Source organism: Mizuhopecten yessoensis, unplaced genomic scaffold, assembly GCF_002113885.1.
Source record: "Mizuhopecten yessoensis strain PY_sf001 unplaced genomic scaffold, ASM211388v2 scaffold8853, whole genome shotgun sequence".
In the NCBI taxonomy this organism is placed as follows: Eukaryota; Metazoa; Mollusca; class Bivalvia; order Pectinida; family Pectinidae; genus Mizuhopecten; species Mizuhopecten yessoensis.
In genome coordinates, this window is record NW_018407755.1 from 202,647 (window position 1) to 230,525 (window position 27,879).

At 35.8% G+C, this 27,879-nt stretch overlaps 1 protein-coding gene and 2 long non-coding RNA genes across 5 annotated transcripts in view; 1 reads left to right on the forward strand and 2 right to left on the reverse strand.

The window, feature by feature from the left end:
• The window catches only part of LOC110456815 (kazrin-like), a 94,535-nt gene extending 93,596 nt beyond the window's left edge, over positions 1 to 939 (reverse strand). For both annotated transcript variants that reach the window (XM_021507797.1, XM_021507795.1), the window contains exon 1: positions 552 to 939. In XM_021507797.1, the coding sequence (XP_021363472.1) occupies positions 552 to 588 (37 nt within the window). In that variant the 5' untranslated portion in view covers positions 589 to 939. The remainder of the gene's footprint in view (positions 1 to 551) is intronic.
• Positions 940 to 7,702: 6,763 nt separating this feature from the next.
• On the reverse strand, positions 7,703 to 27,864 carry LOC110456819. Its single transcript, XR_002463633.1, has 3 exons — positions 27,756 to 27,864; positions 9,817 to 9,940; positions 7,703 to 7,787 (listed from the first exon to the last, which is right to left on the reverse strand). It is a non-coding gene; the product is annotated as an uncharacterized LOC110456819 (long non-coding RNA).
• LOC110456818 overlaps positions 7,731 to 27,879 on the forward strand; it is a 31,285-nt gene continuing 11,136 nt past the window's right edge. The window contains exon 1 of one of the 2 annotated variants that reach the window (XR_002463632.1): positions 7,731 to 7,814. This is a non-coding gene — a long non-coding RNA (uncharacterized LOC110456818). Of the gene's footprint in view, positions 7,815 to 21,087; positions 21,409 to 27,879 lie in introns of those variants that run through there. The other variant, XR_002463631.1, reaches the window with a different exon arrangement.

The window sequence follows — 27,879 nt, forward strand, 5'->3', positions numbered from 1 at the left end:
GAAGAGTGGGTTAAAGAGGCAAGGGAGGAAGAGGAGAGAGATGGAAGCGGTCAAATGAGGAGGAAGAGGATCAGGAGCAGGGAAGTGATGGAGGAGGGGACAGAAGGAAGGAGAAATAATGGAAATGTAGATAGTACAAAATAAGTTAATTGATGGAGGAGGAATAATATAGGGAAAATGAACAGTTAAAATCCAAAATTCTTTCATCCCCTCATCTTAGTGTTTAGTTCCCAACCTGTGTGTTAGGTGATGGGTTCAAGTTGATGATACTGAAGATGACAAGTTATGTGTATTTTGCTACAGCTGCAGAGACTAGCAATAGCTGCGTAAAGCTTAGATCGCCGAGATAAGCTACTAGATATGGTTGATACATAGCAGCATGCCGTGCAGATCTGTTACACCGAGAACTGACACAGAACACAAATCCCCACCACCAATCAATACAGATGGTGTCTATATTCTCCCTAGCACAGGTGTCGCGGTTTCATATAGACTGACTCACGAACACAATCTCAGGTGAGACAGGGAAAATGAGAAACAAATAAACTTACCTTTGACAAGGTTCATCTTGCATTCGTTCCCAGCCATATATATTCTTGTTAAAATTAGTTATTTTCCTCCTTGTCTTTCTGATAACAAGATGCACGTTCACGAAATAATAACAACTTGTCGGATTTAGTTGACACCGCTTGAATCCATCACCATCATTATACTTATACGATGTGAACATGCACACCCACGCACTGGCGAAAAGAAATCGACAACCTGATTGTCTGCAAATACCATGTTTACAAGTAGGTGTGCTCGTGTGCTTGCATTAAACGTCTCATCATCTTGTTCTGTATCCGTGTGTGTTGTTATGATGTCGACAAGGACACTCTTCGTCGAAATCAGCGTTGATCTTCGTGAGCTACAAGCGTCGCACGCGGAATGTCTCGTGCTACAAACAAGACGATTCCATTTGTGATGAAGGGTTAACACTTTCGTGCCCGTGAAATCAATAAAATGTGATCGGGCACTTTCCCGTCAACAGCCTGTGTTGTTTGTCCGATATTATTATCTTGAAGGGAAAATATTAATATTGCCGATAAACGATTGATGTATTCATATTTTTATTTTAACGCAAATTATTTTTATTATGATTCCGGAATACGAGAATTGCTGTTTTCTGAATTTATATTATACAATGTAAGTTTGAATGAAAACATACTATTACCACGGAATTGGATTATCTAAATCCGTACCGTTACATTTCGTAGCATAAAACTTACATTGAATGAAAAATATATATATATATAATTTTAATACAATTTGTTACGAGTAAAAATGTTCGCTCTAAACCGGCTTCATTTTTCCGCCATTATCATTTCATATCTATTTTCAGTTTTATATTACGTATGCATGTCTATATAATGCAAAGTGACAGCTACGAGCTCTATTTATGTATTACAATATATATATATATATACACAATCTATTAAGTGTATCCCATTAGTGTAATGGCCATCTGGTCAGCTGGCTTTATGTGTAAATATATGTAAGTAAGAAGGAATCACTAACAAAGCTTGCTTTAGGATAAAGATACGTTCGCTATACACATTGTACATCTAAAGACATATGTGTATAGATTTGTCTCGTGTAAGTAGTGGCAACGGTACCGGTACTACATAAGTAATTTATACTTTGCGCGTGTACGTAACCAACTAACACACAGGTTGTGTCGCCAAATACATACAAGTAAACATATGCATAAGTATGAACACATAAGACAAATTGGAAGATTTCCGATGTTCAAAGATTATTTTCTTTGAAAAAACATTATTTACCATTTTATTTATTTATTTATTTCAAAGCGGGTAGTCACCTGAATATAAAATGGAAGGGAAACTGTCTTTGAGTTTAATTTTCTCTTTTATTTATGTAATGTAATAATGTAGAAAAGATATCCAATTAATACTGTATGTCTAAATTAATCTTCTACGTTTAACTACATTATGTACATGTATGTAACATTACACCTACAGTGTGAAAACCTCGATATAATGCCATTCGTTTCATTTGCCTATTCGCTTACCACGAGCATATTTCATGGTTAGTTTTTGCTTTTTTTTTTCTCTCTTCAGAGTTCCTTTACGCATCCCTTGATATATCGCCAAACCCCTTTACAACGTCAACAATGACAGGTCAAATGGATGGCAGTATACAGAGTGCTTATTATAAAAATGTCAAGTTTCATAAACATCCTGACCACGTGATCAACACAAAAGAGAAAACGTATAATTAAAAAAAATCGTTTTGCTTAACGCTACACACTACGTTATACGCAATTTATCTCCCATCAAAAAAGAGTTCCAGATCAATACAGCACGTGAGTCATAATTTGGCCTCATCCAATCCACCTTTACGAGACTAATTCAAGGGAGATAAATCTTACAATCATCCGGCAATAGCTACAGACAAAGAGTTTTAAGATTTCGGGAAGCGATGCATTAAGTTTGTTTCAATATTAGAGAGAAAGAGCTGCACTCTGACAAGGAAATAGCCAAATCGTATCTAGAGTTAAATAAAGAAACGTTTCGTGCAACAGTCAAAATCAGGCAAAATTATTTGTTTTAACTTGGTTATTGTACGGAATTCGATGTAACATTAGAAAAGCAGGGTATTATGAAAAGTGGAGAGTGTTACGATCTCACATTAAATATATTCAAGCTATGGCCGTGGTTATACATGTAGAAAGTTCTGTGCTGATTTAAAGTAGATAATCTATGTGGAGAAAGGAACCCTGGTATTTTGAAGGTGTTTATAGCATGATTCATTGCATTGACAACAAAGATAAATGGCCAATTATGCATATTCTACACACAAAAAAGAACGAAATAAATTAATATAATAAACAAATTTTGTTTATATCGCCAAAGATCTTTATTTAACATCTACATGTAAATTGAGGAATACTGGCCTCGCCTTAGAATATTTTATTAAAGCTCACAACCGTGGAGTGAGATTTGGATTTTTATATCGGTTAATGATGCTTATGATACGATACTTTAAGACACCATTAATGCCAGACCTTTCTCTTACAAAATAGATAGTTAAGATAATCATTATACATGTAACTAATTTCACCGTGTCCTTAAGTTGAGTATTTGATCGGCGTGACCTGCCGGGGTCTCTTCTCAAGAGCGAACAGCACGTACATGTAATTGTAAAAGAATTATTGTAGTCAGAGAGAATACGAGCTCCCACAAGGGACCAAACCGCTCACCCAAAATTTCCAGCCGGACACTGCTACACAAATTAATAGTATTCTGTCAGTGTATTGCAGCGTGTTTAATCAAGCACGAGTTATTTCCCTTGTGTCATATCGCATCCATTACATGTACATTGGTAACCGATTGTCCCCGCTTTACCCATCTAAACCCAGTTCTTAGATATGATTCATTGTGACGAAGACTTATGAGATTTAGTGTCACGTAGAGATCAAACAATGATTCATTAGTGATAAGTTGATAAGTGGGGGTCTAAACGAAGCTTATTACTAAATAGAAAGAAAACACCCCTAGAAATGTGTGTTAAGAATGATATTATCCGAATAAAGATTTATTCGTGTAAATTAAGAGACCCGTAGGTCAAATGAAAAAAAATTGTATGATAAGAACACGCGTGATATAGTATAGTTAGTTACAAATATAAACAACAACAACACCAACGACAACAACAGAAAACAACAAGAGTATATCGAAGTGTTAACAAAGCCGTAATCTAAACATAGAATAAATAAAATCAGGGCAACATCAGAACAAAGGGAACATTTATATGAAGACCCTTGAAAAAAGTACAAAAAGAAGTTAAGGTGTTCCGGTAAGATTATAAGACTCTTTCATGTACAGGGGTGAAGGATAGGGAAATATCCACCCGAAGGGTTTTCAAATTTGGTAAAACCCGAGGCATTGCGGCATCGGTGTTTTCCGAATTCGTGACATCACGTCATTGTTGAGCCATTGTGACGTCACGCCCATGTAACTTACATGGCCAACGTTATCTTACATGACCGGATATGAGAGAAAGAAATTTCCTACACCCCTTTCTTACCCTGGACAGCTCTATCTTACACACAGGGATATGAGAGAAAAACGCTTGCTTCATCGACGACACCCGCAATGTAAATCAGGGTCAAATCCGAACAAGTCCTGATAGCGGGAACTGGGACAGCGCCACCAAAACAACAATGCACAAACTCATCGAACTTAATATTGCATATTTCCCAATGAGATCGAACTGAAGACCTTCAAACTTGTACATAATCGTCGTCAGCCAGCATCTTTGGAAATCCTGTGTTGTGAGTTTGTCTGTTGACATTCGACATCCGTCAGGGAGTTCATGATATTCAGTGCAAGCTTTTGAACACCGAATCAACTGCTACAAGTAGTCACCGGAGTTTGAGGAAGCAGGGGTGTTTGCTATCAAGGAAGGGAAAGTTCACGATCGGCAAAAATCGAAATCGTCCCGCTTATCAAACATAGTAGTAAGCGTCTTTGTTGCTGATGTTTAAATAAAGATTGAGGAAAGCGGCTGAATCAGACGAGTCCCAGATAGCAAGACATTGTCGGGCCAACGGCGCGATGCGACGATCGCATATCGACGTTGGTCCAACGGTGGAGTTTAGCTGCATAGCCAACGATCGCATCTCGCCGTTGGCCCACGGTCGGAAATTAACTGATCATCCAACCATAGTCTAACGGATATCCGGGAAAGCCTCGTTCTGAATGCAGCTTAGCGGGAAAAATTGGACGCGGGTACCTGTTGCAGTGTCTTGAAAAAAGTAAGTTACCGATGTATCTGCAATTATCTACGAGTAGAATGAAAACGTGTAAATGATAAAGTTGAATATAATATAATATAATATCTACATTCTATTTTCAGTGACAACTCGTTTTTAAATCACTTCAATTCGAATTCTGGTTGTTTAGCCCCATGTCCTGTTCGCACCCTCTGCCCATGTGACATAATGGCATGTAGAGTGATGAAAATCGTGATTGGATAATTCCAGATCCCGATTTGCATATTTACAGGGAAAGGAACTCTTGTTTGGTTGAAATACAAAACGAAATCGCTAAACTCCGTATTTTAAACAGACAGAAATGTAAAATATACCGGGCGGGGTGTTCGAGCGTTGTTACAGGAGTACAATTTTAGTATTATCAGACGGTGGCCCAACGTTGGGCCAACAGAAATGTCTGCCACCAGTGGCCCAACGTTGGGCAAACGGACAAAAAGCTGTTGGGCAAATGTTGTATTACTACGTTGCGCCAACGGTGCAGTTTAGTTGGGCCAAAATTGGCCCATCGGCGGTGTGCTATTTGGGGTCTACCGTGTCCCATCCTCGATATTCAGGGGTTACGCTCATTTTCGCTCTCTGCACCCCTGGAATATGTCATAGCAAAATTGAAGGCTCGTTGCGCGTGGCCATCTTGTTGGTGTTACAAGAATACTGGTTCGATCCTTTGATATACATCAAAAGAATCTCGCAGTCACGTAACGGTAAACATTGACAGGCTTTGAGGTAATCTTCAAAGGACAGGTATCAGCCTAGCGATTGGTCAGGTGGGTTTTTTTTTTACCTGAGACCAATCAAACAGCTATCTTCGTGCTTTCAATTTTGTTATGACATATTCCATGGGTGTAGAAAGCGAAAGTGAGCGTAACCCCTGGATATCGAGGATGACGGTACCGTGTCCTTGGTTTCAAGTTCAGGAGACCATATATCCATGTGGTTAATACGTTTCTTGTGATTCAAAGATAACATACCTGAATTTGGAATTGAAAGACTTTGATATGTTTTTGTTACCTGTCCCGATACGTTCTTCAATGGATACATCTTCATATGAAAACAATCGACAAGAAGAGGGGCACAGTTTGTTCCAAAAGAAATGGCTACAATCTGCTGAAAAATATGCCACTGAACTCAACAAAGATATTGTCAACCAGGGAACTCAATCAGTCAAAAAATATTATCCACACTATTTTTCATTTTTGCCTTTGACTTGTTTTTTTCATAAAACATGCTCCAAAATAGTTTACAGTCATATAGTTATACTGTTATTCGCCTTTCATGACATCAACGAACATTTGCCGGGTAGCTTTTATTACTTTTAAGTTGCTATGTTTTCATTCCAATTTTAAGGACGACATTTTTGATGGGACGTAAAGTTACACTCCACTCCCTACACAATAGATGTGTTGTGTTTCAGTTCTCATCTCCCTTTATTATTTAATTGTTTACTAGAATTACAGGTGCTTAAAATGCTATAACTCTTTATTCTGCAAAGCACTAAATGTAGGCGACTACAGTTATGCATAATTCAAGAGCCAATAAACATGTCTCACGGTGATAGTTGTAGACGTCGCCGGCGCATTCTGTCGCATTCCAGACTTAAGGATCCCCGTACCGCTACCGAAACCAGTTACTGCGCGTTGGATTTTTTCCCCGGCGTAAAGAGAACTTTGATAAATCATTTCTTTAAAGAAAACGTCACTCGGGACTTATTAAAAAATAATAAAGACGAAATTAAGCAAAATAAAACAACAGTTTCCTTAGCGTAAAAACTCGGTTGGGCTTGACTGGGATTTGAACCCACGACCGCATGTTATCGCGCTAGCCCCATGTACTACCTAGGAAATGGACGTGGCATGGTACCGCTGTGCTACAGTGATATCCGAAACATTTTTCGTTGGTTGATATTAATTAAGGCTAACTTGAACTTAATATTTATTTAGAATTCTTTTTTTTTTGCAACATTTTTTTTAAAAGTTCATTAGTCTTGTGACTTTTTGGTTTGGCAACCATTTCTACTAAAAATGCACTGTTTGATGACGGTCTGTCTGTATTTGACTTCTCTTAATATATTTCAGGACACGGATTTTAACAGGATTCAAACCTTCCTTGATTTTATGAATGACAGTACAGAAAGTATATGCCTTTTATGACCTTTCTTTCTCGAATTCAAGTGTAAAATGTTTGTTTTATGTAACTGTTTAATGTACTTTTGTTGTATGATATAGCATGTAACCTAATTACTGCCACCAAAACAGTTGGCCAGTTAGATGCCTCAGAAGTGTACGTAGTCATCGTTGTGCACAAAATCGCAGTATCACATTAAGTCATTCAACTTTTAATTTAAATGCTATTAAAATTGACGATAATTAATGGCATTTTGTCATGTGGTTGTTTGTTTTTCTTCACTTTCTAATGCATGTGTGCGCAAAGTCATTATAAGTGAAACTACTGATTTTTGTTCTGCAATTTTCAAGTCTGAATGGATAATTGTGATCAGATAATAATTCGATTCAGTAAATAATGATCTATTGGCATTTGACAAAGGCAATTTTATTTCCTTAGGTTCAAATATACTAATAATTCATTGTTTAATAGACCCAAGTCTATTTCAGGTCATGTGACTTTATACAATATGGTCCAATGCGTTAAGGGATTGTTATATACTGTACACACATTGTGATAACTGGAATATCTTCCTCGTCGCGGATTGCCTCAACCGGGTGAGTGACGGATACCGGCTATCCACCGTCTACACTCCTCTTTCAAATGAATTCAAAGGAGTATTTCTTCCTCAAGTAAAACTGTCTCTCCTCGCCACTTATCAACGAGTCACAAGGCCGGACGTTCTCGGTAATATTTTACCACATTCACTTCGTCCAGATCTCGTTCCAGTTTTCTCCACATCCTCCAAATTCCAGGGGAAGTTACGCTCACTTCCATTACTGTACTCCTGGAATATGTCATAACAACATCGAAGGTAAGCTATTTGACCATCTGATTAAACTCAGAACAGATTCTAAAAATGGTAAATATAAGTATTGAAACGTTTTCAGTTGGCATTCATAGGCATTATGAATTCAAACTGTACAAAGGCAAATCTAACATGTGTCTTTGTCCAGTTGGCATTCATATTGCCTATGAATGCCAACTGAAAGCAGTTCAATGCTTAATTAAATATGCAAATAACTTAAACATTTTTAATGGAAATGGGAACCTTGCGACTACTCAAAAAGAACATTCTGAAACATGTACAAAACGTCAAGAGGTCTAGCAACAGTTTTGAAGGTTTTATGAATTTGAAATTAATATTTTCCATTTGTTCTGTCTGGTTCTGTCATTAATTCTTAATACATTTACATGCATATATATTCGACGAGAAGGCTTTGCAGTAACGTGTGCCTAATTCTATGAACAGAAGTTTTCCTAAGACGACTTTGCGAGCCACCTCAGACATATTTGGAATTATTTTGGACGATTCTTTGCGTTTTATAAGTCGCGATCTATTTTTTTCTTGTCGGACCCTTTAAACTGTATTGGGTGTACACTCTGGTAGGATTTTGCAAGATATACATAAAATGAGGTATCAATTCCATTTACACGCTAAAAAATGTAAAACCCATTTATAAGTTAAATGGATTGAAATGTGAAAATGTATTCTATACGAACCACACTAAAACACAAATTCACAAGCATCAGTTTAGATATTCGGGTACCTCTATACTATTATCTTGTTTGCCCATATTGTATAACATGTTATCAACTAAATTGAAAATAAGGAAACTATTCAAATATTAACACAAATGTCAAAAAGTTGACGGAGCGTAATGTGAAGTAGAATTGTGTGAGGGTGTAACAATCCCGTGTGTGTCTCCTTCTAGGTGGTGAAGAGCCGTGATACTTTAATGTCTAAATTATCATTTCAATCCAAACAAGTAATTTGATTTTGTTGATAAAAAATGACAGTTTGGACGTTATACCATTATAGCTGACAAAAGCTATATGATTTGAATCGTTTTATGCAGAAGTCAAAATATTATAATACTAACTATATATCAGACATACTGTGAAATCAGATATTTTCGTGGGGCCCGAATTTCGTAATTTCCCGACAAAACACAACTTCCTGGGTACATAAATTCTTGTAGATAACAAGTACTAACTCAAACGGATAATTGCTTTATATCAAACTTGAAATTACTTTGTGGACCTTTTAATTTCATAGATGGAGTACCCACGAAATCAACGAAATTAAAAAGCCCATGAAAATGAGTGATTTTACAGTATGTCATTGTTCTTCAGTTGCACTTTCACCAACTAATATATTGACGTTGATATAGTGGTTTACTATCTCATATGACTAACTGATAAAGGGTATCCACATCTATAGGATGACCAAGCAATCTTTCCATCAATCAACATTAAAATGTATTTCGTTTGTTAGAATTATATTGCATGACGTGTCGGTGTGTCACATTATTCGAAAATTATTGAGCGCTAGTTAGAATGCTACCATGCTATTTGCAATACACAGTTTAAGTATATAAGAAACAAAAATATATACTTAAGCATCGACAAATACGAAATAAATGTTCACTAAAAAACGATACGAAATGACAACAATCGGAACTGAAAAGATATCAAAACAACTGGGAAAAACAAGAGAATGTCCGAGTGTCAACAAAACCCGTAATTCGAACTCAATAAAACTAAGTCAAAATGGGAATGAAGATTTTGAAATAGTTCTTAGAAAATAAGACCATGTGTTCCTGAAGAGTAAGTATCCTCTGTAACATGGACGACAGCCGCCATGTAAATTTAGGAATCATCCAAATAGTGTCACCTCCTCATTGCGACAATCTAGATAGTCACGACTAGTGATAACACGCAGTTCTGTGATCTCCATCTCACACGTAGAAATATAATATTTCCAAATGAGATCATGATGTCGACAATTAAATTTGTGCATAGTTTTCACCAACCTGCACGCTGTCCATAGGTGTCATCGACCTGCATACTTGGAAACCTTGTGTTGTTAGTATGTCCGTCAGCAGTCGACGTCTATCACATATGTCACAATATTCGGATCAAGCTCAAGGGATGTGACTATCAAGGAAGAGAAAATTCACTTTCAGAAAAATTGAAAGCGTCCTATTTATCGCACAGGTTCTTTTCCTCTCCGTATTTCTAGTTATCAATTTAGTAGTAAGTCGCCACTATTAGTCATGTTGTAAGTTAATGTCGAGGAAAACGGCTGAAGTGGAAGAGATTGTAGTGTCTTTGATTTCAAGCCAACAAGGGTATATACGCACAACGTTGTCAATACCTTTCTTTATAGACATGATTAGTCCCTATTATACACATGTATGCAACGGTAAACCCATATGCTGTGAAATGGTATACCATTCCAGCACCACAAGTGACTCTTGTCCCTTGCATTATCGAGGAAACAACTATCTTAGACACGGTGGGCAGGTATTTTACTTCGGTATTTTCTCTGAGATTTCCATTTAGTGATAACCACCTTTTGTCAAATTCCAGCGCATTACTGCATTTATAAATATAAATATGTCATACTTAACATGTATGATAAGTTAGCTACGTTGTTTGACAAAGGATACGGTTTCATATATATCTCCTGCTGGAGTTTTGGTAGTTTCCGAGCCGGCCATAGACAAAGGCTTAGAACATAGATAACGATTTTTTTCTGGGCAGACGTTACTATGATAACCTCCCTTTGACCTAACACCGAAGACGGAAGATACAGAAATTGTTATCTACTGTCTGTGAAGAAGTATATGACCACACACAAAGTATATGATCACACACCACACACAAAGTATATGACCACACACCACACACAAAGTATATGATCACACACAAAGTATATGACCACACACAAACTAGCAGTTATGAAAACCAAGAGATTCTGTTCAAAACACAAATATCACTATATGCTTCTGGATTGTCTTTTCTTTGATTTCTAAACGATTATGTTAAGGATCCCCATACCACTGCCAAAAACTGCAAAGATGTGTCGGAAACTATTTTTCCGGATTGACTATATATTTTTTGTTAATAATTTCTGAAAAGAGAACCATACCTTGCAGGACTTTTATGACAAATATAAAAGATAGAATAAAGGACATGAAATCAACAACAGTTGTTTGTGTGTAAAAAAATCAGCGAGGCTACCCGAGATTCGATCACTGGACTTCAGATTGATGTGATTTGTACTACCGCTCTAACCGATTGAGCTTGGCCCAACTGTGATACAGTTATGATAAACGGAAGTTGAGGGAATGTTAATGTATATAGGAAAACACACAGTGCAGTGGGACAGGGTCCTTAAATAACTTAATTTTCGCCATTATGATTTTTTTTTTTAATATTCACGGGGTTTTTAACATGAAAATATAAAACAACAATTATTAGAATGTGTCTTAATTAATAGACTAATAGATTCTTCTCCTATCTTGAGAGTGTCACAGGGAACCTCAAGGTAGAGGAAGATTGTTTTTCTCCCATTCCGTTTCACTCACAAATCCACTGGCAAGCGATGATTGCATGAAATATAAGTGTTGATTGCAAGTTTTTTTTCTAGCAAATCCAGAGTTGTTTGCTATGTCAATGCATTGATAACGTGACGTCATACTATTGTTATGACTTAGATCGCGGCATTCTGTACGAGGCTATCTCCCCCTATGGGATGGCAAGCTGATCTTTTCCGGCTTAAAAGTGAGAAATTACACGTAAATATTCCCTTTTATGTGTATCACCATTTCGTACCTCCATAGAGTCAGTTCACCTTGCCTATGTGTTTGTGATAGCTGACTTGCTGTTCTCTGCTGCAGGTGGTGGTGTTCCTTTTCACCAGAAATCTATTATTTATCATGTAACTGCACGCCATTAAAAAAACGGAGGTGTGCAGTGGCTACAATGTTGTTCATCCAGTCAAATCTCAAACTAGCATAAGCTTTTTTTATTCTTTTTTTTCGTATACAATTATCACCATTGTGGGATTTTTATAAAGTAGATAATAATAAAACTACAATAAGGCGTCAACCGATACGAATACAGTCAGAACTTGATACAAATTCACTTGAAACCATCACGGGTACTTTATGGGATGCATGAAGAGGGAACCCTCCCTAAAGCCGTTGTTTTGTAGGATTTTATGATACATTTTGCTTGGGCTTCTACAGATTTTCTAAACATGTCGAATTTGGTCATTGCGTGTTGACGCTAGCGCTGTGGTACAATATATATTGCGTCCCAATATGTTGCCTCTCTGGTCAATTTTGTGATTGTGTATTGACTCTGTGGTGTAATTTGTTAGTATGTGTTGACGCTGTGGTGTAAGTTGTTAGTATGTGTTGACTCTGTGGCGTAATTTGTTAGTGTGTGTTGACTCTGTGGCGCAATTTGTTAGTATGTGTTGACGCTGTGGTGTAATTTGTTATTATGTGTTGACTCTGTGGCGTAATTTGTTAGTATGTGTTGACGCTGTGTTGTAATTTGTTAGTATGTGTTGACGCTGTGGTGTAATTTGTTAGTATGTGTTGACGCTGAGGTGTAATTTGTTATTATGTGTTGACTATGTGGCGTAATTTGTTAGTATGTGTTGACTCTGTGGTGTATTTTGTTGATGTGTGTTGGCTCTGTAGTGTAATTTGTTAGTATGTGTTGACTCTGTGGTGTAATTTGTAAGTATGTGTTGACTCTGTGGCGTAGTTTGTTAGTGTGTGTTGACTCTGTGGTGTAATTTGTTAGTATGTGTTGACTCTGTGGTGTATTTTGTTGATGTGTGTTGACTCTGTAGTGTAATTTGTTAGTATGTGTTGACTCTGTGGTGTATTTTGTTAGTATGTGTGTTTACGCTGTGGTGTAATTTGTTAGTATGTGTTGACTCTGTGGAGTAATTTGTTAGTATGTGTTGACTCTGTGGTGTATTTTGTTAGTATGTGTGTTTACGCTGTGGTGTAATTTGTTAGTATGTGTTGACTCTGTGGAGTAATTTGCTAGTATGTGTTGACGCTGTGGTGTAATTTGTTAGTATGTGTTGACTCTGTGGTGTAATTTGTTAGTATGTGTTCACTCTGTGGTGTATTTTCTTAGTATGTGTTGACGCCGTGGTGTAATTTGTTAGTATGTGTTGACTCTGTGGTGTAATTTGTTAGTATGTGTTGACTCTGTGGAGTAATTTGTTAGTATGTGTTGACGCTGTGGTGTAATTTGTTAGTATGTATTGACTCTATGGTGTAATTTGTTAGTATGTGTTGACTCTGTGGTGTATTTTGTTAGTATGTGTGTTTACGCTGTGGTGTAATTTGTAAGTATGTGTTGACTCTGTGGAGTAATTTGATAGTATGTGTTGACTCTGTGGTGTAATTTGGTAGTATGTGTTGACTCCGTGGAGTAATTTGTTAGTATGTGTTGACTCTGTGGTGTAATTTGTTAGTATGTGTTGACTCTGTGGTGTAATTTGTTACTATGTATTGACTCTGTGGTGTAATTTGTTAGTATGTGTTGACTCTGTGGTGTATTTTGTTAGTATGTATTGACTCTGTGGTGTAATTTGTTAGTATGTGTTGACGCTGTGGTGTAATTTGTTAGTATGTATTGACTCTATGGTGTAATTTGTTAGTATGTGTTGACTCTGTGGAGTAATTTGTTAGTATGTGTTGACTCTGTGGAGTAATTTACTAGTATGTGTTGACGCTGTGGTACATTTTGTTAGTATGTGTTGACTCTGTGGTGTAATTTGTTAGTATGTGTTGACTGTGGAGTAATTTGTTAGTATGTGTTGACTCTGTGGAGTAATTTACTAGTATGTGTTGACGCTGTGGTGCATTTTGTTAGTATGTGTTGACTCTGTGGTGAAATTTGTTAGTATGTGTTGACTCTGTGGAGTAATTTGATAGTATGTGTTGACTCTGTGGTGTAATTTGTTAGAATGTGTTGACTCTGTGGTGTAATTTGTATGTGTTGACTCTGTGGTGTAATTTGCTGGTATGTGTTGACTCTGTGGTGTAATTTGCTAGTATGTGTTGACTCTGTGGTGTAATTTGTTAGCATGTGTTGACTCTGTGGAGTAATTTACTAGTATGTGTTGACGCTTTGGTGCATTTTGTTAGTATGTGTTGACTCTGTGGCGTAATTTGTTCGTATGTGTTGACTCTGTGGTGTAATTTGCTGGTATGTGTTGACTCTGTGGTGTAATTTGCTAGCATGTGTTGACTCTGTGGTGTAATTTGTTATTATGTGTTGACTGTGGAGTAATTTGTTAGTATGTGTTGTCTCTGTGGTGTAATTTGTTAGTATGTGTAGACTCTGTGGCGTAATTTGTTAGTATGTGTAGACTCTGTGGCGTAATTTGTTAGTATGTGTAGACTCTGTGGCGTAATTTGTTAGTATGTGTTGACTCTGTGCTGTAATTTGTTAGTATGTGTTGACTCTGTGGGGTAATTTGTTAGTATGTGTTGACTCTGTGCTGTAATTTGTTAGTATGTGTTGACTCTGTGCTGTAATTTGTTAGTATGTGTTGACTCTGTTGTGTAATTTGTTAGTATGTGTTGACTGTGGAGTAATTTGTTAGTATGTGTTGACTATGTGGTGTAATTTGTTAGTATGTGTTGTCTCTGGGGTGTATTTTGTTAGTATATGTTGACTCTGTGGTGTAATTTGTTAGCATGTGTTGACTCTGTGGAGTAATTTACTGTATGTGTTGACTCTGTGGTGTAATTTGCTGGTATGTGTTGACTCTGTGGTGTAATTTGTTAGCATGTGTTGACTCTGTGGAGTAATTTACTAGTATGTGTTGGCGCTGTGGGGAATTTTGTTTGTATGTGTTGTCGCTGTGGTGTAATTTGTTAGTATGTGTTGCCTCTGTGGTGTAATTTGTTAGTATGTGTTGTCTCTGGGGTGTATTTTGTTAGTATATGTTGACTCTGTGGTGTAATTTGTTAGCATGTGTTGACTCTGTGGAGTAATTTACTAGTATGTGTTGACGCTTTGGTGCATTTTGTTAGTATGTGTTGACTCTGTGGCGCAATTTGTTAGTATGTGTTGACTCTGTGCTGTAATTTGTTAGTATGTGTTGACTCTGTTGTGTAATTTGTTAGTATGTGTTGACTCTGTTGTGTAATTTGTTAGTATGTGTTGACTCTGTTGTGTAATTTGTTAGTATGTGTTGACTCTGTGGCGTAGTTTGTTAGTATGTGTTGACTCTGTGGTGAAATTTGTTAGTATGTGTTGACTCTGTGGGGTAATTTGTTAGTATGTGTTGACTCTGTTGTGTAATTTGTTAGTATGTGTTGACTGTGGAGTAATTTGTTAGTATGTGTTGCCTCTGTGGTGTAATTTGTTAGTATGTGTTGTCTCTGGGGTGTATTTTGTTAGTATATGTTGACTCTGTGGTGTAATTTGTTAGCATGTGTTGACTCTGTGGAGTAATTTACTGTATGTGTTGACTCTGTGGTGTAATTTGTTAGAATGTGTTGACTCTGTGGTGTAATTTGTATGTGTTGACTCTGTGGTGTAATTTGTTATTATGTGTTGACTGTGGAGTAATTTGTTAGTATGTGTTGACTATGTGGAGTAATTTACTAGTATGTGTTGACGCTGTGGTGCATTTTGTTCGTATGTGTTGACTCTGTGGTGTAATTTGTTAGTATGTGTTGACGCTGTGGTGTATTTTGTTGATGTGTGTTAATGCTGTGGTGTATTTTGTTGGTGTGTGTTGATGCTGTAGTGTATTTTGTTGATCTGTGTTGATGCTGTGGTGTATTTTGTTGATGTGTGTTGATGCTACTGCATATGTTGTTGATGTGTTGATGCTGTGGTGTATTTTGTCTTTGTGGATTGACGCTGTGGTGTTTTTTGTTGATGTGTGTTGGCGCTGTGGTGTATTTCGTTGATGTGTGTTGATGCTGTGGTGTATTTTGTTAATGTGTGTTGACGCTGTGGTGTATTTTGTTGCCGTGTTGACGTTGTTGCATATTTTGCAGATATATGTTTACTCTTTTGTGTATTTTGTTGATATGTTGACGTTGTTGCATATTTTGTTGATGTGGGTTGACACTGTGATGTATTTTGTTGATGTATGTTGACGCCGTTGCATATGTTGTTGATGTGTTGATGCTGGGGTGTATTTTGTCGATGTGTGTTGATGCTGTGGTGTATTTCCTTGATGTGTATTGACGCTGTGGTGTATTTTGTTGATGTATGTTGACGCCGTTGCATATGTTGTTGATGTACTGACGCTGTGGTGTATGTTGTTGATGTGTTAATGCTGTGGTGTATTTTGTTGATGTGTATTGACGCTGTGGAGTATTTTGTTGATGTGTGTTGATGCTGCTGCATATGTTGTTGATGTGTTGATGATGTGGTGTATTTGTTAGTATGTGTTGACGCTGTGGTGTAATTTGTTAGTATGTGTTGACGCTGTGGTGTAATTTGTTAGTATGTGTTGACGCTGTGTTGTAATTTGTTAGTATGTGTTGACTCTGTGGTGAATTTTGTTAGTATGTGTTGACGCTGTGGTGTAATTTGTTAGTATGTGTTGACGCTGTGTTGTAATTTGTTAGTATGTGTTGACGCTGTGTTGTAATTTGTTAGTATGTGTTGACTCTGTTGTGTAATTTGTTAGTATGTGTTGACTCTGTTGCTTAATTTGTTAGTATGTGTTGACTCTGTGGTGTATGTTGTTGATGTGTGTTGACACTGTAGTGTAATTTGTTACTATGTGTTGACTCTGTGGTGTAATTTGCTAGTATGTGTTGACTCTGTGGAGTAATTTGTTAGTATGTGTTGACGCTGTGTTGTAATTTGTTAGTATGTGTTGACTCTGTTGTGTAATTTGTTAGTATGTGTTGACTCTGTTGCTTAATTTGTTAGTATGTGTTGACTCTGTGGTGTAATTTGTTGACTCTGTGGCGTAATTTGTTAGTATGTGTAGACTCTGTGGCGTAATTTGTTAGTATGTGTTGACTCTGTGGTGAATTTTGTTAGTATGTGTTGACGCTGTGGTGTAATTTGTTAGTATGTGTTGACTCTGTTGCTTAATTTGTTAGTATGTGTTGACTCTGTTGTGTAATTTGTTAGTATGTGTTGACTCTGTTGTGTAATTTGTTAGTATGTGTTGACTCTGTTGTGTAATTTGTTAGTATGTGTTGACTCTGTGGAGTAATTTGTTAGTATGTGTTGACTCTGTGGCGTAATTTGTTAGTATGTGTTGACGCTGTGTTGTAATTTGTTAGTATGTGTTGACGCTGTGGTGTAATTTGTTAGTATGTGTTGACTCTGTTGTGTAATTTGTTAGTATGTGTTGACTCTGTTGTGTAATTTGTTAGTATGTGTTGACTCTGTGGCGTAATTTGTTAGTATGTGTAGACTCTGTGGCGTAATTTGTTAGTATGTGTAGACTCTGTGGCGTAATTTGTTAGTATGTGTAGACTCTGTGGCGTAATTTGTTAGTATGTGTAGACTCTGTGGCGTAATTTGTTAGTATGTGTTGACTCTGTGGTGTATGTTGTTGATGTGTGTTGACACTGTGATGTATTTTGTTGATGTATGTTGACACCGTCGCATATGTTGTTGATGTGTTGATGCTGGGGTGTATTTTGTCGATGTGTGTTGATGCTGTGGTGTATTGTGTCTTTGTGTATTGACGCTGTGGTGTTTTTTGTTGATGTGTGTTGGCGCTGTGGTGTATTTTGTTGATGTGTGTTGACGACGTTGCATATTCTGCTGATGTGTGTTGACGCTGTGGTGTATTTTGTCGATGTGTATTGATGCTGTGGTGTATTTTGTCTTTGTGGATTGACGCTGTGGTGTTTTTTGTTGATGTGTGTTGGCGCTGTGGTGTATTTTGTTGATGTGTGTAAATGCTGTGGTGTATTTTGTTGGTGTGTGTTGAGGCTGTAGTGTATTTTGTTGATCTGTGTTGATGCTGTGGTGTATTTTGTTAATGTGTGTTGACGCTGTGGTGTATTTTGTTAATGTGTGTTGACGTGTCGATGTGTGTTGATGCTGTGCTGTATTTTGTCTTTGTGTATTGACGCTGTGGTGTTTTTTGTTGATGTGTGTTGGCGCTGTGGTGTATTTTGTTGATGTGTGTTGACGCCGTTGCATATTCTGCTGATGTGTGTTGACGCTGTGTTGTATTTTGTTGATGGGTGTTGATGCTGTTTCATATTTTGTTGATGTGTGTTGACGCTTTGGTGTATTTAGTTGATGTGTTTTGACGCTGTGGTGTATTTTGTTGATGTGTGTTGATGCTGTGGTGTATTTTGTCGTTGTGTGTCGACGCTGTGGTGTATTTTGTTGATGTGTGTTGATGCCGTGGTGTATCTTGTTGATGTGTGTTGACGCTGTGGTGTATTTTGTTGACGTGTTGACGTTGTTGCATATGTTGATGCTGTGGTGTATTTTGTTGATGTGTGTTGATGCTGTGTTGTATTTTGTCGTTGTGTGTCGACGCTGTGGTGTATTTTGTTGATGTGTGTTGACGCCGTGGTGTATTTTGTTGACGTGTTGACGTTGTTGCATATTTTGTTGATGTGTGTTGACGCTGTGCTGTATTTTGTTGATGTGTGTCGAAGCCATGGTGTTTTTTGTTGATGTGTGTTGACGCCGTTGCATATTTTTCTGATGTCTGTTGACGCTGTGGTGAATGTTGTTGATGTGTGTTGACGCTGTTGCATATTTTGCTGATGTGTGTTGACGCTGTGGTGTAATTTGTCGTTGTGTGTCGACGCTGTGGTGTATTTTGTCTTTGTGTGTTGACGCTGTGCTGTATTTTGTTGATGTGTTGACGTTGGTACATATTTGGTTGATGTGTGTTGACGCTGTGGAGAATTTTGTTGATGTGTGTCGAAGCCATGGTGTTTTTTGCTGATGTGTGTTGACGCTGTGGTGAATGTTGTTGATGTGTGTTGATGCTGTTGCATATTTTGTTGATGTGTGTTGACTCTGTGCTGTATTTTGTTGATGTGTTGACGTTGGTACATATTTGGTTGATGTGTGTTGACGCTGTGGAGAATTTTGTTGATGTGTGTCGAAGCCATGGTGTTTTTTGTTGATGTGTGTTGACGCCGTTGCATATTTTGCTGATGTGTGTTGACGCTGTGGTGTATTTTGTTAATGTGGGTTGACGCTGTGGTGTATTTTGTCGATGTGTGTTGATGCTGTGGTGTATTTTGTTGATGTGTGTTGATGCCGGGGTGTATCTTGTTGATGTGTGTTGACGCTGTGGTGTATTTTGTTCATGTGTGTTGACGCTGTGGTGTATTTTGTTGATATGTTGACGTTGTTGCATATTTTGTTGGTGTGTGTTGACGCTGTGCTGTATTTTGTTGATGTGTTGACGTTGTTACATATTTGGTTGATGTGTGTTGACGCTGTGGTGTATTTTGTTGATGTGTGTCGAAGCCATGGTGTTTTTTGTTGATGTGTGTTGACGCCGTTGCATATTTTCCTGATGTGTGTTGACGCTGTGGTGAATGTTGTTGATGTGTGTTGACGCTGTTGCATATTTTGTTGACGTGTTGACGTTGTTGCATATTTTGTTGTTGTGTGTTGGCGCTGTGGTGTATTTTGTTGATGTGTTGACGTTGTTGCATATTTTGTTGACGTGTTGACGTTGTTGCATATTTTGTTGATGTGGATTGACGCTGTGGTGTATTTTGTTGATGTGTGCCGAATCCTTGGTGTTTTTTGCTGATGTGTGTTGATGCTGTTGCATATGTTGTGGTGTATGTTGACACTGTGACGTATGTTGTTGATGTGTGTTGACGCTGTTGCATATTTTGTTGACGTGTTGACGTTGTTGCATATTTTGTTGATGTGTATTGACGCTGTGGTGTATTTTGTTGATGTGTGTCGAATCCTTGGTGTTTTTTGCTGATGTGTGTTGATGCTGTTGCATACGTTGTGGTGTATGTTGACACTGTGACGTATGTTGTTGATGTGTGTTGACGCTGTTGCATATTTTGTTGATGTGTGTTGATGCTGTGGTGTATTTTGTTGATGTGTTGACGCTGTGGTGTATTTTGTTGATGTGTTGACGCCGTTGCATATTTTGCTGATGTGTGTTGACGCTGTGGTGTAATTTGTTGATGTGTTGACGCTGTTGCATATTTTGTTGATGTGTGTTGATGCTGTGGTGTATTTTGTTGATGTGTTGACGCTGTGGTGTATTTTGTTGATGTGTTGACGCCGTTGCATATTTTGCTGATGTGTGTTGACGCTGTGGTGTATTTTGTTGATGTGTTGACGCTGTGGTGTGTTTTGTTGATGTATATTGACGCTGTGGTGTATTTTGTTGATTTATGTTGACGCTGTGGTATATTTTGTTGATGTGTTGACGTTGTTGCATATTTTGTTGATGTGTGTTAACGCTGTGGTGTATTTTGTTGATGTGTGTTGAAGTTGTGGTGTATTTTATTGATGTGTGTTGAAGCTTTTTTTTGTCGTTGTGTGTAGACTCTTTGGTGTATTTTGATCAATGCATTGACCCCGTGGTTTCTTTTGTGTTATTATTACGAGTGTTGTATTGTATCCTGATGTGTTAACGCCTTGTTATATGGTGTTTTGATGTATTTTTTCACTCTGTTGAATACTCATAATAAATATATATAAAATCATTTGCGATAAAATGAAATGTTCGTTATAGTTTTGATATCGATAATTAAAACGGCATATATTACATACACAATAACGAAATGGAATAAATTCAGAAATCACCATTACTTTTGCCTATTAAATAGGAAAAGAAATATGTTTGTGTTCGAAGATTATTAATGATTATACATATTAATGATTTAAGGATAATATATGGTAATATTTTGCTTACGGCACTCTTACAGAATTGATCCAAAGGGTATTTCTTGATCGTATAAGTACAGAGCAACACAAATCGTCAGACGTTTCCACATGAATATTAATTATATCTTAGATAAATGGTTATCGTTTATCAAAATAAATATAATGGAATTTCGGGGTTTTTATCACATTACATTCAGATAAATCTCAAAAGTTAGCACTAAAGTGCGAAAAACAATGTCATAGTTTTTGATTACAAAGATAAAGCTATCCTCATTTTTAACAAATGAACATTTTCGACAATAGATGTCAATTTCATAGGCAGATAAAAATATAAATAGATGAGACAGTATTCTCGTATATCAATTTACGAGCAGTAAATTGATATAGGGAATGTCAGCTACACTAAATAGGGTTATAGTTTGAAATGCACCCGTTCGGGTGGTGCGAATAAGTTTCTTGTTACAATGAGCATTTAACGTTCCATGTGAAGGCGTAATACACATGCAACCAGTTTGGACATACGAGATATGACACGGTCGTGCTAACCGCGACTGAAAGCGGTGTATGGGTTGATTGTGTATAAACGTAAAAGGGCTACACGGTTTTATTATATCGTTTATCAGTGTGAGTCAGGCAGCAGAGATACTCATTGGATTATTACTATGGAACTATAACATGTATGGGGATTAACTTTCTACATTTAAAGTCGTGATCTGTTTTTCTGATAAGCATACATTTACAACAAGGTAAGAGATATTTAATCTTTATCGTTTAACTAATGTGTGATTTCTACTTAATGCCGTATGGAAGTCCATTACATCACTTCGGCATGTTTTCAATGGATTTATTTAATGTCAGCGTGTCCTTTTTCAGAACTATTGTTGTTGGTTTAATGTCATATTCCTTATTTATGCGACAATATTTACGTTCATTACTTTTATTTAAATCCATTAATTCTTTTCTTTTCTTTTCTGATATTAAAACCCTGAACATTTGTATTTTATTAAAATAGATAGTACGATTTTTCTTGCAAATACCTTACCGCCAAATACAAAAAAAACATTATCACATTTAACGGTAATATCGTATTTAAAGTTATTTTATGGTAAATAGAAATAGACTAATTTGTTTTTCTGATGTTTGCCAATATCGATGTATAAGTATCATTTTGTAAATATTCTTAAAATATTGCGCAATAAAATCCTCACAATATCCCTCTTTCACAACTTATGCACTTTATCGAATGTCGATTTAAAATTGAAGCTATTTAAATTGAATGAAAGGGGAGCAAAACCATGTTGTATATTTATGAAAGGAGTCAATTTGAGTTATTTATACGTTTCTGCCTGAATTATACCTTGGTATACCTACAGTATGTATTCAGTTTGATACGTCTGATCTCTATCACCTGTGCGGACATTCGGTACCACATACTACTCCATGGAACTCGTGTAGGTCCACTTACACTTCCTGAAATCCTGATGCTTATGTTTTTGTTGTTGTTTTCTTCTTCTTTTTCTTCTTCTTCTTCTTCTTCTTCTACTTCTTCTTCTTCTTCTTCTTCTTTTTCTTCTTCTTCTTCTTCTTCTTCTTCTTCTTCTTCTTCTTCTTCTTCTTCTTCTTCTTCGTTTTCTTTGATTCTTCTTCTACTTCTATTTCTTCTTCATCTTCTTCTTCTTCTTCTTCTTCTTCTTCTTCTTCTTCTTCTTCTTTGATTCTTCTTCTTCTATTTCTTCTTCTTCTTTGATTCTTGTTGTCTTATCATGTTACTTTGACTTCCGAATTTGTGATTGTGTGATGACGATTTATTTATTTAATATTTATTTACTTTTTATTTAACATTTATTTATTTATTGTCTTATTCTCTTTTATCATGTAATCGAAAATGCCTATATGATAGTTATATGCCATTTTAGGGTGGAAAATAGTATTCAATGTGCCAGAAACTATATCTATGTTTTGCTTTATATTTTATTACTTGTTCAGGAAATAAAATGCTCCATAAATATGTTTTCATGTAAAATTGGACTATTAAAGAACGAAACGAGTCAATACTGTACTACCCATGTTTGTTTGCATAACCTTGTGTTTGGATTGTAACCCGTATTCCCCAATCGACAAAACAAAAACGCACTCCACATTTTCTAGTATTGCATTACATACTTCTCTAACGATATGTAAATAGCACTGTCATTGACCTTTACAACTGAGCCTACCTGATCTGATATCCATTTCTTCCCTTATTAACTTGGTCGTTGTGTGCATTATGTATATAGCTATGTACTTATAACGTTTAAAATTGAGATTGTTTTTTAACTTTCTATGTATGTTTCATATTTACCTTAGCGTCTGGATTTTTTATGGAAGTGTGTTAAAAGTTCTTAGATTGATTCTGTACCTCTTGAATAGTTTTAATTATTAGATGTAGTAGCTCAGAATTCGAAATTATTTACTTCCTTATAGGTATGCTGTTATTTGAAAATAACTGGGACTCAGAAAGTTCGTCGCTTTTATACGTATAGCTCAGCATTATCATAGGGATGCTAACATTGTATAGTTTGACACTTTCGTGAATAGCTTAGATGTGAAACACAATAATCATGTTGATTTATTTTTATTTTCATTTATTTAGTTATTTTAATTATTTATTTAGAATTAAATTATTTATTTATTTGTTCAATTACACTGTTAATAACACCTCTAACAGTTTAAGGATATTTCAATAGTTATTTCAAAATATTGACGGGAATCTAGAAAAATCAGACTAACATATTCGATTTATGTTTTCAGTCATCTAATTTATATAATATTTTTTGTTTTTATTTACATTTTATTCTCTTGGTTGTTACTCGCACAGGCCCAAAAGAAAGATATAATGTGGCCTTAGTCTGTAATATGCATGTGTGTTACCGGGTTTACCAGTGTATTATTTCCCAAACTGTTAGTCCCTGCCTGGTGGCAGTAATAATGCTCATGCAGCTTAAGTTCATACGATACGCAAGGGAACAGATAGTTTTTATTTATTTTATGTATATTTTGTCTTTTCGTTGTATATACCTATATGCGTAAATAAGATGTAATTTACTACAAGACGTGTGTTACCTAACAGAAGTGAGGCGGGCGTTAGTTTAGTGGAATGCATACCATATCAACATATCATTTTACTGATATGTACATTAAATATTCAACTTCTCAAAATGTACACTGATTTCGAAGAGCAGTTTTTTGTATCGATAAATCATGATCGGCCTAGTTAGTGTTATTTTAAAGTTATATGTAATTGGAAAAAGGGTTGTCTGAAACTTTTAATTTGCAATTAAGATCATAATGATTATATTTGACTCTTGTAAATAACAATATTCGGTATTAAGATGCAAAGAATGATAAGTTATTGCCTCATCAATGGGTTTCATACTAATTCTCCTAAGTATCTATCATTTGATAATAATATATAATTTTAATTTTAACCAAAACGATTACAGTGTACGAGATTTTACTACTGGTTTTTATCAAAAAACACCAAGATATCTTGTTTCAGAAATACAAATTTCTGTGTTAGAATTCTGCAAAACTGATCCATGGTAAAACCAAAGTCAAGAGCAATCCATCATTGTTATAATTTGATTTGGTTCTAACAATGTTATCTCCGCTTAGAAATAACATTTTTATTATGTTAAAATTTTGCTTCAATGCTCATCATTTGTCATATCTTTAATCTGTCAAAACAAACTTTCTAATACATCCATCTTAAATCATATGTACAAGGATGGACACCCTTACATTTTTCATTTTGTGGTCAACAAGATGTATTATAAAGATGATTGATGCATTACCTGTCAAAGTTGACACAAAACGACTCCTTTAAAACGCGGGTAGGTACAGCTTTACGCACCGATCCTTGAAATGTAGCCATGAGAAAAAACTGACAAATCGTTATAAATTTATCCACAAAAAATCAGTAAATTATGTATTTGCCCTTATATGAAATTATTGCATATAACAAAATAATTATACATGCTCTGTTTTATGATGTATTAAGATGACAAGGCTTTTGAAATAAATCATTTCACTAAAGATTATACGAACTTGACTTGTCAAAATGACAAAATTCATATTTCAACGCATTACTTCTACTACTTGTTATCAATTTAGAATCAAATACTTTTAAATGTTTGTGTCTTAGGGGTCATTCACTTGGTAGAGGAATGATCGCTAGTCGGGCCATTCATAATAGTATTTGCTTTCTCTTCAAAATTTGAGTAAATAATAACACCTCTCAGGGTATTTTCTAAATGTGTAATTTGGGTTTAGGTGACAGGTCTTTTTCAGAGGTTCATTTTCCCGTTGTCATATTTATCCGTTTTTTTGTAATGATCTAGTGGCGTTGAAGCATGCATCACAATAATAGGGAACACATGCCATGCATGAATAAGTTGGTCATAACCATGAAGCTTCGATATATTCTAGCGCGGTTTATAGCACAAACTAGTAAAACAAAATATTCAGTGTCAACAAAGGTTATACATTTGCAGCGTTATGAGACCTAGGAGGACGAAACAGCTGTACTATGCAGTGTAACTTATTTGTATGCATACTGTATCTATTACCTAATGTTGAAGGTTCTGTCACCTGTGTGTTATGTTCATCTTATAGGAACCTTTTCCATTTTTTTTTCTGGAAACGTTTCGAAGACCCCAGACATACATCTATATTTTTTGTTCAACTTAAGTACCGCTTATTATTCCTTAATGGCCGAAATGGCATTATAATCCATATTTTGTTTACAACTATTTTTACAAAAAATAAAATTAACCACAATATTAGATAGATAAATTGTATAGACAATGTAAATCAAAATAAATAAATTCATTACAAAGATAAGGCAAAACAATTAAAGCATAGGATCAACATCAAAAAAGAAAATACTATATTGGAACCATGAAATTAAATATGTCGTGAACAATTGGATGTATTTTAGAAATAAGATTTTGACACATTCAGTTCATTTATGTCAATGATGTAAAAAAATATTTTTATTAGATGCCCATTGGTTCGCGGTATGTTTAGAATTAGAGGCATACCTGTCCTGTTACAATTCATTACGGAATGATCTACAACATAAAAAGTAGGATATGTAAATCTGACCTCATTGTAATTTTATATTCTTCAAAATCCCATCCATATGGACTGTAAGCTAACCAGTTACACTTTTGATTTGTGTTGTAAAGGACAGGTCTATATCCAAATCAAGGGATATACGATTTTACCTTTGCCATTACGTGTACAGTCGAAGTATAACTCCACAACACCTTGTTCTTTTCATGAATCAAATATTAATATGATAGGCGACATATGTCCTAATTAATGTAGCTATTTCTTATTATTATGAAACCATTTTGTATCATTCTTATTGATGGTCGGAGGCGATCAGGAATGATTCATAAGAATAGCGTGGTCAACTCAGTATGGTACACAAACGTAGCATTTATACTCCGTTTCTGTGGTATAATTTGTCTTGCTGTTAGTTACCACTAACAGCTAATGACCCAAAAGGTGTACATTGTACCACGGTCACGATTAGCTGTTGTATCAGACAGGACATACAATCAACATCTACCGTCATCAGATGGTTTTTATTTGTGAGCTTTTGCCAAATATCAGCAGGAAACAACTTTTATTTAAATCATAAACAATATAAATTATGCTATGAATATGAGAGCATATAATCCTGAGCATTTTAATGATAAATATATACAATTAGACGCATTTTTAAGTGTAGGCTACGTGACACGACTAAATATTTTAATTAGTCCTAATAAATCACAGTTTTCATTTGATCACATCCGAACCTTTTGTATATCAAATATCTTTTTCTTAAAGTCTACATTGTTTGCTTTATGAGCTAGGTCTCCGCCTCTAATTGGACACGAGAGTTACCCACAGAATATAAATAGCCATTAGTGAATAACGTAGGTCTTCATAACCTGCGTCATTCAGTACACAGTGTCGCGTAGATAGAGTATAATTGGATAATACGATAAAGTGTTTATATTCAACTTTCAATTTCGATTAATAGAATTTTCAATGAAATTCAATATTCCACTTCACATTACAAATGCCTTTTGTACATTTCGTTTAACTAGTGTCCAAAATAGTTCACATTTAATTTAAATGGATATTTTCCCAATGACAATTAATCAAACTTGTTTAATCAAAATTGAATATTGATTAGCACAGCATTGTAATATCAGAACTAATGAAATGAAACATTCAAGGAGAGTACAAAAACCTAATATGCAGTTCATACCTAACATTTTAAAGTTACATCTTGTATTATACCTATGAAATTCGAATTGAACTTAGTTTGAGCTTTGCAGATATATATTTGAAAACAATCTGTGGGCTAATAATACTTAAATACACCTTTTAAATAATCTTTATTGAGTGTTAGTACGCGTTTGTCATAGTGCCAGTAAATAAGGAGTGTTTTCATACCAAATCCTTATAAATGCAAAAGAATAATGTTTTTATTATCTCGTTCCGTAACACTCTCATATAAGTACTCTTAAATGACTGATCAACACAATCACCTGCAGTCATTGCTATGTCATCACACAGTAAAATGTACGTTTTATATTCTGCTTTCCACAATTTTTCCTTTACATTATAAACCTCCGGTTAATACCTATCGATGTGCACCACGGTGCAGAAAGGAAATATGATAAGATTCGTTTGTGTTACACAAAAGTGTACCACGGTACAGACACGATGTATAAATGATTCGTTTGTGTTACACAAAAGTGTACCACGGTACAGAAACGAAGCATACATTATTTGTTAGTGTTACACAAAAGTGTACCACGGTACAGAAACGAAGTATACATTATTTGTTAGTGTTACACAAAAGTGTACCACGGTACAGAAACGATGTATACATGATTTGTTAGTGTTACACAAAAATGTACCATGGTACAGAAACGATGTATACATGATTTGTTTGTGTTACACAAATATGTACCACGGTACAGAAACGAAGTACTTCAAATGTGCTTGGCCGCCTTTGGCCATCTTAAAAATATGTGTAAATGTATACCTGGGTTGTGTTGTGAAAAATTCCACTGCTCTTCAATCTATCACAGATATCAGAGTTATCCTATTTGACATCACTTACGGTAGCAGCTGTCTCACATTCAGCAGCTCAACTTTCTTCTATGTTA